Source organism: Diabrotica virgifera, chromosome 10, assembly GCF_917563875.1.
Source record: "Diabrotica virgifera virgifera chromosome 10, PGI_DIABVI_V3a".
NCBI lineage: Eukaryota > Metazoa > Arthropoda > Insecta > Coleoptera > Chrysomelidae > Diabrotica > Diabrotica virgifera.
This window is the reverse complement of record NC_065452.1, coordinates 152,055,859-152,070,852: the sequence shown is the minus strand read 5'-3', so window position 1 is coordinate 152,070,852 and position 14,994 is coordinate 152,055,859. Positions and strand designations below refer to the sequence as shown.

Genomic DNA, 14,994 nt, shown 5'->3' with positions numbered 1-14,994 from the left:
ACGTACACTAATATTGTAGAGGGCGCAAAAGTCGAGGCCTCGAAAAATGATGGCGGACAGTTAATCTCAGGATTGGGATATCTCAAACAAAAAAATCGTACGGCATTTGAAAAAGGAAGGTTTTTTACGTGACAATTTACCACAATTTAACCAAAAAATAAAAGATAAATATTTTTAACCATGAAAAACTGAAGAAAAACGGGCGATTTTTTCACAAAAATTTTTCAAATTTCCGTAAAATCGTTCTTTTGCGAAGTTTTTCACTAACAGTGGTAAATTGTCACGTAAGAGACCTTTCTTTTTCAAATGCCGTACGATTTTTTTGTTTCAGAGATCCCAATCCTGAGATTAACTGTCCGCCATCGGAGCTACTTTTTTTCGAGGCCTCGATTTTGGCGCCCTCTACAATATTAGTGTAAGTACACAAATAAAAAAAGATATATTTTTTGTATTCTTTAAGAAATAGATATTAATATGTAAAAAGTTTTATGTTCATTTGTAATAAAGGTTCTGAGAAAAAAAATCTTGAAAAAATGCTTATTTTTGGTCTTCTAAAGTGTACTAGTACCTTAAGGATTTGGGGTGACACCATCGATTACCGCCCCGGGTGTCACCCATGCTAGCTACGCCACTGCCCCCACCTCTTAGGATCATCCTGGTTACACCTTTGCAGTGTGACTCATCAGGCTAATGAGTCTGTGATCCTCACATCTTTTTGCATTGACCTCCTTGGGTAAGGGAATAAAGGTAGAGCGTAACCACTGTTTAGGATAGCAACCAATTTCATAAATAAATTTAAATATTTTATGTAGTGAATTTATATTTATATTTTATATTGTGAACCTTTAAAATCTTGCAATAACCAAATTACTAGATGTTCTACAGGAAACAAAATTCAATATATTTCCGGATTTCAACACTATATTATACAATTAAAGATTGTGGTAAAGAACCTGTAGTGTTTCAGCTAACCACTAATAATACCTCCATTTATCTATAATGAAGTCATTATAATCACATGGGATTTCTAAAAGTAGAGACATATTCCTATAAAAAACGATTTCCGATAAAAGTACATTGGCTTTAATGTGTAATATACATAATATGTTATCAAATAAATTATACAGGGTGTCCAGAAACTTTCCCGACAAATGAAGACCCGAGACTGGTCAGATATCTAATATTTAACTCAATTCACCTAGTCCGAAAATGCTTCCTAAAGCCGGGTCCAGACTATGCCAAAATTTGAATCATACAATTTATGAAAAATTTGATTCTTCCAGGATGTAAAAGCCACTTTTTCCAATATTTTAACTTTACTGCAAATTTATTTGACGATACCAATTTCTAATGCGTCATGCGAGCGGTCTTTTTCGGCTTTAAAAAGAATAAAAACGTATTTAAGGTCAAATTTGGGTCAAGAAAACCTAGACGCATTATCACTATTGTATAGGTATAAAGAATGAAGAACTGGAGAAACTGAATTGTGATATTATATGTCAAGAAAAAAAGTGATCTAATTTTTGTCTTTATGTATTTTTTAGAATATGTTTTTTGCTTGTCGTGTGTTGTTTTGTGGAACTTTCTATTTTTTGAAGTTATACTTCTTTAGGCGCGATAGGGAGTGATTTTTTATTATTCTGCGCGCATGCGCACAAAGACAGTATGTTGTTCCATTGCTCAATCTTTTAAGTTATATGTATCAGTCCAAAAAAGGTGTGGAAAAATATATTAGTGTTTTTAGTAAATATACCTATTTATTATAATTTTTGTGTCTTTGGATTTGTCTTCCTCGGGAGTAAGGTAATACGTATTATTAAAACATTTTTATTTAATACTTCGTCAATTTGTTACCGTGGTTTGTCATAATATCCGAGAAACCGTCAAAACAATGCCTTCGTAGCCTCGTTGGTACAGCATTCGACTACGAATCGAGAGGTCCCGAGTTCAAATGCGGACAATTGCTGTCTTTTTTTTTAATTTTTGGATTTTTGGAAAGTGGTAGGTAACTATTAAAATCAGTTTAATATTTAATAAAATAAAAATAAACTGTTAAAAATATTTTATTTCGCTGAAATCATATAATAGAAGTATGTATAACTTCGTACGTGCCTACAAGGTACACACACATTCTTTTATTTATGTTTTTAAATGTATTTTTTTTTTATTATTCTTTACGTTTTGCTATTTTTCTTGCTTGTTAAAAAAATTATTTTATGGATTTTACAATAAACCTTTATAGTTAATGCATGTGTTTTCTTGTTAAAAAACTGACAATGAATAGCAATAAAGGGGGTCAGGGCCTCCGAGAGGGATGAGCGGGTACCGGTAAGAAGTGAAAGCGGGCCACGGCAAAAAGTGAAGAGCGAAAAAATTGTTTAATTTTTATAGAAATAAAATTATCAATAATAAATAATAATAAACATTTCAAATATAAATTTTATTAAATTTTGATTATTTTATAATAGTGAAAATATTTATAATGCAGGTGCTTTTCGAGTTTTCTGATTGACAAAGATGTCTATAATTTTCGAAATACATATCACATGATTTTACCAAATCATTCTTGTAAGGTCAGTTAACCGATCCTGTTTCATTCATTACCTCATAGCATTTTTTATGCGAAAAAGACAACTAAAGGATCTTTCCGCTTTTTACTGTCACCAGGATTACTGTCACCAGTAATGTGCAAAATATTCTTAACACAATAACATAACGACATTAGGAAATAATGATTCCAATTTGAGATGTTTAGTTGTATTAACTAAATCTATTGGAAAAAGTTGAGATTTACCAATATTATCGTTGTAAATCACTCTCAAATGAAAAATTCCGTCTATCAATTCTTCACAATCTTCACTGATATCTTCTTTTTTAAAATCGCGCAATATAGCAATTTTTTTAATTGTCGTCATCTTCATCTCGGAATGTCATTTGCTGCATTAAATCTTCTGGTTATTTCGATCTGGAAATTTGCCTCGGGTTCAAAATCTGTCGCGCTACTATACTAGGCCCAAATCATCAAAAAATATCTCATGATTCTTGAACCGTTTTTCTTTATTTGATGTAAATTATGCACATAAAGTGAAAAGCAAAAAAAACGGGAAAAAATACGTACTTGGTCTAATCGACGCCGGGCCCCTTACATCGCCGGGCTCCGGTAAAATGTAACGGCTGTACCGCCCTCTCGGCGGGCCTGAAGGGGGCCTCGCTAAACCTCCAGCGCCCAGGGCCCGAAGTTAGGTTAAACTGGCACTGTGCATCGGGCCTGATTTGAAGTAAAATGGGCTCTGACCTAACTATGAGAAATAAATGTTCGGATTATCCGTGCTTTTCAATTATCCGTGCCAACATCCTGTCCCGCAAGGAGCACGGATAATTGGGGTTCTACTGTATTTCATTTATTTTTTAATAACAGGAAAGACTTTATTCAAAAGAAATCGTCACTTGTAAAATTTTAAGATGGTTACGATTTGTTTTCCGAAAAAGGATTATTACGCATTCAAAAATGGCGCTAAAATCTAGTTAAGAAAATCTGGCACAGTATTTGACCTCTGGTGTGGTGGAATAAATTTAAGCTAGTAAAAGTGATATAAACGAACCAGAAAGCTGTTGATTTGAATGGAATTTGGTCACTATTAACAAATTTTTAGTAAATTTCTGCATTCTGAGTACATTAAAATATTTTAAATCAAAACGGTGTTCCTTAATTGAATGTACTGCGTTCGACCTGCCCTCTATATTCGTTTTCAATCTCGAATATTTATTAGAAACCTACTGTTTTGCTAGATTTTATTATATAAATTAACAATTTTTAGTAGGGAAGAAATCTTTAGTAGACTCTAGTAGTTTTTACAGATAGAGACATGTATAAGTAAATTCCAGATTAGATTCCACTGGAAATTGTCAAGATTCCTGGTTTTTTAGTAAAAATAGTATAAAAAAAAAGAAAAAAATCAAGTAATAAACATTCACGACATCTATGATCTATAATACCAATTTAGCATTTAAACCGCCTATATGTAAAATAGATCGCTAATATTAGTTCTCGCGATTCTCACGTCATAAAGAAAACGAACAAAGCATTTTGCAATGGCACATGGTCACATGACACATGCGTAGTATCGTTATCGTTTGTTTTTGGCAGTTTTTACCGGTTTTATTTTAATTGTTCTAACCTAGAAGCGTTGCAGAAGCTTTATTATTGCTGACTGTGCTTTATAATTTACACAATGGACAGACAGTTGCCAAATAAGATAGAAAACAGGGATATGGCCAATGATGTAATTATCAAGACTGAAATAAATAGTGAGTTAATTTTAAAATCAGATATTAAGAAAGAACCAGAAGAATCCAGCATGGAAGAAGAGAGGCCTGTACAAGATAGAATAAATGCCTTGAGTGTACCCATTTGGGAGTCTGTTGTACAAAATAACTTAAACGTTGGATTTGTCAAGACTGAAATAAATAATGAGTTAATTTTAAAATCAGATATTAAGAAAGAAACAGAAGAATCAACCATGGAAGAAGAGAGGCCTGTACAAGATAGAATAAACGCTTTGAGTGTACCCATCTGGGAGTCTGTTGTACAAAATAACTTAAACCTTGGATTTGTCAAGACTGAAATAAATAATGAGTTAATTTTAAAATCAGATATTAAGAAAGAAACTGGAGAATGCATTACGGAACATGATAGGTGTATTCTAGATAGAATTAACGCCTTGAATGTACCCATCTTACAGTCAGTTCCAACTGAGGTAGAGTACAATTTTAAATTTTTTAATGAGAGAGAGTACGTAGATAAATTTCTTCCTATATACTACGAAAACCAATACGAAGATATATGTTTACGAATACATGCAAACAAAATAATATTGCTAACTCTAGCAAGAGGAAATGATATAATAATACTCAATCCCATCAGAAAAATCCAGAAAATAGATTTCAATGTTGACAAATCCAAGATTAAAGCAGGTAAGTAAGAAAGTGGTATTTATTTATTTAGGTATTGTACCCTCGGAGATCCATGGAAAAAATTTACACCCTAAATAACAAAATTCAGTTTGGCAACACTGTGTGAAAGTTGATACAGTGGAACCTCGATTATCCGTCTCTCCATTAATAGTCACCTCTGTTAACCATCAGGTCCTTACATAAGTTGTATTGACTACAGAAGTAAAAAATGAGTCATAAATTTATTTTGTTTGAGCATTGCGATAAGTCGATAGATAGGCCAAGTGAAATTCGAAATGTACAGTTTTGCTATCACTATATTTTAAGAATGAATTAACTGTTTTGTTTTTGTGGCCTAAAGATGACATAAAAGAATGGTTAATTTGTGATGAGGACGCAAAAAGCTATCCATTGTTGACAGATGATGAACTCGTTGAAATGGCAACAGAGCAACACAAATCTCTCTTATATTGTCAAACAAAACATACAAATAAAATTTGAGAGCTGTACTGAGAATGTTTAATTTTTTTAATGTTCTGTTAACCGTCTTTTTGATTATCCGTCATACCCTTGGTCCGATGCCCTGACGGATAATCGAGGTTCCACTGCAGTAACATATCCTTTTTAAGATAAGCACAACTGGAATTTGGTCCAAACAAATTAATATATTTTTTTGCCAACAAAAATGAGATTTTTCAACCAAATAATGTTTCAAATATGATGTGCAAAATAATTTTTAATTGGGTTCTGCTAATGGGCTTGCTTTTTGTTGTCATTAAAGTAAAAAAAAATAAATTTCACTCATTAAATCATTATTGTCCCGTTATCATCTTAATTATTTTAACTGTACTAATATCCGTCGAGTAATTCTGAATGATTAATAGGTTGTTAAAACATTTTATCTGTAGCAGCTTCTGGAATATCTTAAAAATGTCGAATTTCATTGATAAAATGCACATATCCCACCGATCTTCGCTTCGACCATACCTACATTATTTAAATATTTATTTTTTTACTAAATTTATTTATATATTTACAAAAGATTTAACATTTTAACAACAATAAAAGGGATAAATTTTGGTCTTACTTTAATTCAGTTAAAAAAATATTGATATACCAGGTTTTATGGCTTTTGACAACGAAGAAGGTTTTCGTGGTAAATCTATCACCACATTGTTTGCAAATTACTTTGCAAACAACTACTCTAACGATAATGTTAATTTGAATACCTTCTCTTTTACACTTAACTCTTTTGTTGACATTCCATTCATGTAGTTTAACCTTGAAGAGATTTTTATGGAATTTGTTCTCTAAAAGATAAATTGAGCTCTGGTCCTGATGGCATTCCTTTGTTTCTTTTAAAACAAAGGAATGCATCATTTATTCCTTGTCGAAGCCTTTGCAAATATTATTTAATTGTTCTTTTGAAACTCAACAATGTCATAACTTCTGGAAAGACAGTTATGTTGTACCAATTCACAAAAGTGGTTCGAAACAAGATGTAAGAAATTACAGACCAGTTTCGATCCAGTCAGCAGTTCTGAAATTGCTTGATAAATTAATTGCTCAAAAATTATCTTGGTATTGCAAAAATTTATTCATTAATAAGCAACATGGCTTCATAAGTGGAAAATCGACAATTTCAAATCTCTTTATTTACCACAATCATCTAATCACTTCCGTCAAAAATGGTCAACAAGTTGATGTTATATATTCAGATTTTTCAAAAGCTTTTGACTGGGATAATGATGAGCTATTATTATTCAAGTTGTATGTCTATGGGTTTCCGTTACCTCATATCTTGGTTGCGCAGCTTTCTTGTTGGTAGAACACAAAAAGTCAAAATAAAGAATTATTTTTCATATAATATACAGGTTTCTTCTGGTGTTCCTCAGGGTGTCCATCTAGCCCCAATTCTTTTTAATTTGTTCATTAATGATGTTAATTACATTTTTAATTACTGCTCTTTTTTATTATTCGCTGATGATTTGAAATTGTTTATAACAGTTCAAGACATAAACAGCTATTTTAGGCCCGGTACTTATGTCTCAATTAACAGGCGGTTAGTTAACAGGGGTTTAATCGGGACCTCTTTAGGGTCTCTTGCGTTGTAATAAATGCAATTATAATTATTATTCTACTTATTTATAATTATAATAATACTTATAATTGCATTTATTACAATGCAAGAGGTCCCGATTAAACCCGGTTAACTAACCAGAGCTGTTAGCCGAGACATAAAGTACCGGACCTAAATCTTCAGAACAACTTTGATGCATTGAGCAATTGGTCATCTCTTAACTTTCCCCCATTGAATCCCAATAAATGTCATTGCATAAGTTTCTCAAGAAAACAAACTCTAAATTGTGACTACTATTATGTGAACAATAATGTGTCTTTAATTCGTGTTACTGAAATAAAGGACTTGGGATTCTTTTCAATTCTGATTTAACTTTTAACAACTTTATTAACCAGATTGTGAATAGAGGAATGAGAATGTTGGGATTTATAATTCGTAATACTAGGTCCTTGTCAGCTTATGCATTTAAAGTAGTTTTTACAGCCTATGTCAGATCCATTTTAGAATATGGGTCTGTTATATGGAACCCACACTATTAATTACGCTTCAGTTAAACGACTGGAATCAGTTCAGCATAAATTCTTTAGATATATTGCATTTAAACTTAGATATGCTAGAGGTACATATAGTTAAGCAAAATTACAAAATCTTCTGAAACTTACATCTCTGGCAAACCGTAGATTGTCAGCAGACTTAATTTTTTTGTTTAAAGTTATATCCGGAATTGTTGGTTCAGAAGAACTGTTATCCTTGTTTAGATTTCGTGTGCCTTTAAGAGTTACAAGGAACAATGTTTTGTTTGCCCCTAATAGTCATATAACCAACTACGAATACCATACTCCATTGCCACGGCTCATGAGATTGGGTAATTGTTATAATCTAGATGTACAAGGGGTTTCTTTAGCGAAATTTTGTAGACATGGACAATCTACTAATTTGACTGTTTTTTGTAAATACCAAATATTTCTATATGTTCTAATAAAAAAAAGGTTTTACCGTTTAATAAATAAATAAATGTTTAAATATCAAACATCTCAGCATAAAAAACTATAACAAACTTTAATACAGCTACCAAGGATATATTATTAGGCTTAACATGTAAAAGAGATCATTTCGAGGGGTTCCAGTGAAAACCCAATAACTAACAAAATCATTGAGAATACTAGGACCTGTGAGGAAAAACGGAATCTTCAGAAGTCGATACAACAATAAGCTTTATCAACTTTATAAGGAAACACCCCTGACAGACTTCATGAGAATACAAAGATTGCAATGGGCCGGACATGTAATAAGAATGGGACAGGATAGGTTACCAAAAAGAGCACTGAATGCTAGAATGCAGCAAAGAGACTGGTTGGAAAGCCAAGAAAGCGCTGGGAAGACACAGTAAACAGCGACACACAAGCTCTTTTAGGAGTCCGTGTATGGAGAAGAGCGGCGACAGACAAGCAAGGGTGGAGGCAAAAAATAAAGGAGGCCAAGGCTCAATTTGGGCTGTAGTGCCATAGAAGCAGAAGAAGAACAAAACCATTGTTTAGACTAAATTGTTTAATCTAAAAATTAAAGGAATAACGCAGAAAACACAAAAAATGGCTGATATAAATTAACCTACGAAATGCCAGTAGTGTCAAAATTTCATAAATGTCATTATTGTCAAAATTTCATAACAGTGGAGTAAACTTGCGTGAGGTTGGACCAATTAAAGACAGGCATTATGATGCAGCAAATTTGAATTACTCCTCTTGGTTTAAAAACACACCATAGATAAAATGAATTTCCATCATCAAGTAAAATAGTTGAATCCGTCAATTCTTTTTTTTTTTCAGCTGGAAAGCGAAAATTTGGAGCAAAGCAAGTAAAACCCAATTCTACTATATGCCAAGTCAAATTGGAGGAGGAAAACTTTACGAGAAACATCAGAGCAGGCATAACAGGTTACATTATTTTATTTTTATTTACAAAGTTCAACAAGCCTTGAAGGTCTGGGGCTAAAATACAATTAAATACATTCATCATCCAGCCTTCTGCACCCAAAGTTGAACATAGCTCCCCTAATTTCTTCCAGTTATGTCGGTCTTGGGCTTTCTGCAACCAATTCCCATCAACCCTTTTGACGTTATTTGTCCATCGTGTAGGTGGTCTACCCCCACTTCTGGTAAGTGCACTGTGCCATCTTGTAGGTGTTTTCAACAGTTCCTTTATGTTCTTTAAAAGTCTGTCTCCTCCAATATTTACGGCTCCTATAACGATATTGTCTTCTCCCGGAGCTTTATTTCTTTTCATTTTCCTCAATGCGTTCCTTATTTCATCTGTTGATACAACAGGCATCAATTCCAATCCTTGGTTGACTAAACTTTTTCCTGAATCTTCTAGTTGCTCATCTTGGTTTTGTTGGCTGTTGTATAGTTCTGTATAGAAGTCTTCTACTACCCTTAGTAATTCATCTCTGTTGGTCATGATATTTCCATCTCTATCCTTTAATTTATTTATATGTATATGTCGTAGGCAATCGGTGTAATACGTCATTCCGTGAAAAGCCTAGTCATTACACGTATTTCCTGCAAACGCTGTATTACAATCATTATTACTTTGTTTGACTGAAATTATGCGCCATTTCTGACGCGTCTGACGGTTGTATGTTTATACTAAATTTACAATCAAGATGCAGTAGAAATAAACAAACCAAGACACGTTAAATGCTACTAGGAGCACTCCCGAATCATAATTTACAATGATTAAACTTTGGAAATCATGATTTGGGATTTACAATGTATAATTATAAATTGTAAATTATGATTTGGGAGTGCTCCCAGTAGCATTGAACGTGTCTTGGTTTGTTTATTTCTACTGCATCTTGATTGTAAATTTAGTATAGTCAATTCAGTTGTCGAATTAAGATTTTATCACATATCTCGTTGCAAGTGTTTATTATTATACAGGGTGTTTCATTAATAATTGTCCATATAGTAACTGAAGAAACCTTAGCACAAAATACGAAGATTTAACCTAAAACACTTCAATAAAATGTGGTTCCTTACTGAGTTACAGGGTGTTTTATCTAAAAATTTAAAAATTATTTTTGCTCAGCATTTTAAAACTATTCGACGTATCCTTTTCATACTTGGCAGGAAGTATAGGTACTATACAATCTACTAAATTATGTTGAACAGACGTTTCTGTCTATTACCAGCGGCGTACTACGGGGGGGGGGTAAGTGAATGGTTGACCCTTTCCAAATTCTACGCCACTGGCGGAATTGCTATCTTAGTTCAATTTTTGGATTCTCCAATACTTTCTATGAAAATAATATACTCTTCATTCGTAACGATAAAGTCACTAATTTTCGAGATCTTTGAAGTTAAAAATGAAACGACACGATTATTTTGATTAATGTATTGTGTCGCTTCATTTTTAATTTCAGATATCTCGAAAACTAATCATTTTATCGTTACGAATGAAGAGTATATTATTTACATAAAAGGTATTGAAAAATCAAAAAATTACACTAAAATAGCAATTTCGTCAGTGGCGTAGAATTTGGTAAGGGTCAACCAGCCACTATCCCCTGTCGTACGCCGCTGGTAATAGCTAGAAACGTTTGTTGTTTATCATAATTTAGTAGGGTGTATAGTAGTCGCACTTTCTGCCAAGTATGAAAAGGATACGTCAAATAGTTTTAAAATGCTGGGCAAAAATAGTTTTTAAATTTTCAGATAAAACACCCTGTAACTCAGTAAGGAACCACATTTTATTTAAGTGTTTTAGGTTAAATCTTCGTATTTTGTGCAAAGTTTTCTCCAGTTACTATATGGACAATTATTAATGAAACACCCTGTATAAATATGAATATCCACAAGGGTGTATTTTATGAAAAAGTAAATCAATATTATCCAGTGTATATTTAAGGTTGGGTCTAAGTTGTTCTTACCTCACTCATTTCATCATAATTCCACGGCTTTTTGGCATCTTGTTTCACTTGATAATATTGGTTTACTTTTTCATAAAATACACAATTGTGGATATTAATATTTATATAATAATAAACACTTGCAACGAGATATGGGATAAAATCTTAATTCGACTATGAATTGACTAGACATACAACCGTCAAACGCTGTAACGTTCAATCATTCGGGTGGTATCGCCGTTTGTCTAAACCATAGACGGCAGTCCCTGAAATGGTGCATAATTTCAGTCAGACAAAGTAATAATGGTTGTAATACAGCGTTTGCCGGCAATACCGGTAATGACTAGGCTTTTCACCGAATGACGTGTTACACCAATTGCCTATGACTTATACAGGGTGCGCCAAACCTCTGGTTTTCTTTGATTACCGCTAAACTATGGGATATAAAAAAATGTTTATAACAAAAACTAATATGTATCAAAGACGTCTACAATTTAAAATTATATTCGATTATACAAGGTGGGTCAGAACGACGGTATGAACCAAAGTTGTGTTTTTTTAAATGGAACACCCTATATATTAAATAATTTTTGAATATAGTTTTTAAAAATATGAAGATTTTGTATGAGGTCTTATAGGTCTAAAATTAATAATTTTCGAAATATTTACATTTTTATTGAGAAATAAAGAAAGGTTGTAATATTCACTACAAAACGAAATACTAATATACAGGGTGTTCAATTTTTAAAAAAATGAGAAAATTTTGTATTTGCAAATATTGATCACACTTTATATTTTATGGATATACAGGGTGATTGATTAGTAGGGTAAAGCTCAATAGCTCCGCTATAGTAATAGATAGCAATAAAAGTTAATAACAAAAATTTTAGCCACCTTTTGAGCTTCACATTACAAAATTAGTTAGAATGTTACAGGGTGTTCGATAACACAGTGGCAGACCTAACTTATGTTTTTTAAAATGGAACACCCTATATTTTATTTTATATTCGAAATCCTGTTAACTTCTCCATCACAAAAAATATAAAGGTTTGTAATGTTATACAGGGTATTTACAAAGTTATAACCAACTTTGTATGAAAATCGTAACAAGTTCAACTCCCTGTATAAATAAAAATAAGCACAACAGCAATGGTTTATTAATGCCATATTTTTTTATTTATTGTCAAAATTTTTAAGAATTATTGATATTGCTAATTTTCTTTATATCAAATACAGGGTTAGTCAAAACGCAAGTACATTATTTTCTCAGTAATGTTAAATGGAACACCCTGTATTTTATATCATTATTGAAAAGTAACGTTAATATACTTTAATTTTTATATAACATTCCCTATGCCCAAATTTATTAGTTTTCGAGATATTTTCATTTTTCAGAGCAAATTATTTTAGGTGTTTAAATTTATCTAAATTTTAAGTAAGCCATGACTGAATTGACAATTGAAGATTACCGATTATCAATCCGGTAATCATTGTAACACTGTAGCAAATAAAGAAATAAAAATAATTTATTAGTAATACATTTTACAAACAAGAACACAACCACTACATGCAACATTTTTGAAACAATTAAAAACTATCTTTTTATGTAAATGCAACAAATAAACAAAGAAAATTAGTAATAAATTTTACAAAAAACACACAAACACAAAATACAATATTTTGTGAAGACAATTAAACACTACTTTTGTATGTAAATGTAACAATGTAACAAATAAAGAACGAAACATAATTTATCAGTAATACATTTTGCAAAAAAACATGTTTGAAAAATTAGAAGCTACTTTTAATAAAATATTTTTAATATTTAATTACATAAGGTGTTCAAAATTATCTCCTAACACATTTATGTACGCCTAAAAACGATCATTGAATGAGCTACTTACTCTACGGAGCATTTGTAAATTAACACATCGAAATACACTTTGTATTCTATTTTTCATCTCATCCATTGTTGTTGGAGGTATTTTATAAACTTCATTATTAACGTAACCCCAAAAAAATCAGTCCAGTTTATTAAATTCTGGTGATTTGGGTGGCCACGCTATTGGTCCATTGAAAAATGAAAATATCTTGAAAACTAATAAATTTAGACATAGGGAATGTTATCTAAAAATTAAAGTACGGTAATGGTACTTTTTAATAGTGATATAAAATACAGGGTGTTCCATTTAAAATTACTGAGATAATAATGTACATACTTGCGTTTTGACTCACCCTGTATTTGATATAAAGAAAATTAGCAATATCGACCATTCTTGAAAATTTTGACAATACGTTAAAAAATATGGCATTAATAAACCATTGTTGTTTTGCTTATTTTTATTTATACAGGGAGTTGAACTTGTTACGATTTTCATATAAAATTGGTTATAACTTTGTAAATACCCTGTATAACATAACAAACCTTTATATTTTTGTGATGGAGAAGTTAACAGGATTTCGAATTTAAAATAAAATATAGGGTGTTCCATTAAAAAAAACATAAGTTTGGTCTACCACTGTGTTATCGAACACCCTGTAACATTCTAACTAATTTTGTAATGTGAAGCTCAAAAGTGGCTAACATTTTTGTTATTAACTTTTATTGCTATCTATTACTATAGCGGAGCTATTGAGCTTTACCCTACTAATCAATCACCCTGTATGTAAAAGATAATAAATTATTTAAAAATGACACTATACTAGAAAAACTTTGACATGTCACTTACATTTTTACTACCTTGGGAACATAATCCACAGCTGTATAAATATTACCATTTTTCTCCATAAAAATGTAAATATTTCAAAAATTATTAACTTTAGACCTATAAGGCCTTATACAGAATCTTCATATTTTAAAAAAATATATTCAAAAATGATTCAATATATAGTGTGTCTCATTTAAAAAACACAACTTTTGTTCATACCGTCGTTCTGACTCACCCTTTATAATCGAAAATAATTTTAAATTGTAGACGTCTTTGATACATATTAGTTTTGTTCTAAACATTTTTTTGTATATCCCATAGTTTAGCCGTAATCAAAGAAAACCAGAGGTTTGGCGCACCCTGTATACATTGTAAATCGTGATTTGAGAGGTCTCCTCGTAATATTCAACATGTCTTGGTTTTGTTATTTCTAGTGCATCTTTATTGTGATTTTGGTATATATTACAAACTTATATCAAATGGGGTGGCTTCTTGTCCAATCAAGTTCCTTGCCTACTAAATTGACTTACTATTCTTCTCCATTCATCCCTGTTTGTTGATCATTTTTCCCAACTATCAATTACCTCTTTTTTTAGATCTTCATGTAAACTATCAAACCATCTTTGTCTGGGTCGTCCTTTCCGTCTTTTAGTGATTGGGCCCCGTTTTAGAACCATCTTTGGTATCTCTTAATCTTTTTCCGTCGTGTTTTTGCCTCCATATATAGCTCTGAGCATTTTTCTTTTCCCATTATTATTATTAAAGTTTTATACAGGGTGAGTCACCACTAACGGGACGGAAGGTTACAGTGAAATGGTAAAAGATTTGAAAAAAAAATTAAAATAATAGTTTGTAAGTTGATAAAAGCTACATTTTAAAATTATTTTAAAATATACAGTGTGTCCCAATAAATGGCGACGTATCAAATTTATGTTTTTTCTTATGGAACACCCTGTATTTTATTGCATTTTTTAATTGTCCGCATAAAATAAGGTGTAGTTTTATAAGGCTTCCCTATACCTATGTACAGAGTGTTCTGAGTTATGTTGACTTTTCTTAAAATTTAAAGTTTTAAAAGAAGGCTTATTCTCAAGTTATTTAAGAAATTATAAAAATATTACTTTTACATCTAAATAGTTGGATACTGGTTGAATGTATTCCATTATTGATTATTACACATTTATTTACAGAGTGTTCAAAATTTACCGTTTCATTATTGGATTATCCAATGTGTCATAGTATGCTTATTTTAATTTTAAATGGAACACCATGTATATTAATAAATAATTATACTAAACAGATTTACCTCTTTCGAATGGTGTATGGATCTCCTTTACATAGGTCTC

The 14,994-nt window shown here is 31.5% G+C and overlaps 1 protein-coding gene across 2 annotated transcripts in view; it reads left to right on the top strand.

The window, feature by feature from the left end:
- LOC114325142 (protein Abitram) overlaps window positions 1-14,994 on the top strand; it is a 187,100-nt gene that overhangs the window by 165,930 nt on the left and 6,176 nt on the right. The window contains exons 1-2 of one of the 2 annotated variants that reach the window (XM_028273093.2): window positions 4,145-4,974; window positions 8,860-8,967. In XM_028273093.2, coding sequence (XP_028128894.1) covers window positions 4,233-4,974; window positions 8,860-8,967 — 850 coding nt within the window. In that variant the 5' untranslated portion in view covers window positions 4,145-4,232. Of the gene's footprint in view, window positions 1-4,144; window positions 4,975-8,859; window positions 8,968-14,994 lie in introns of those variants that run through there. The other variant, XM_028273094.2, reaches the window with a different exon arrangement.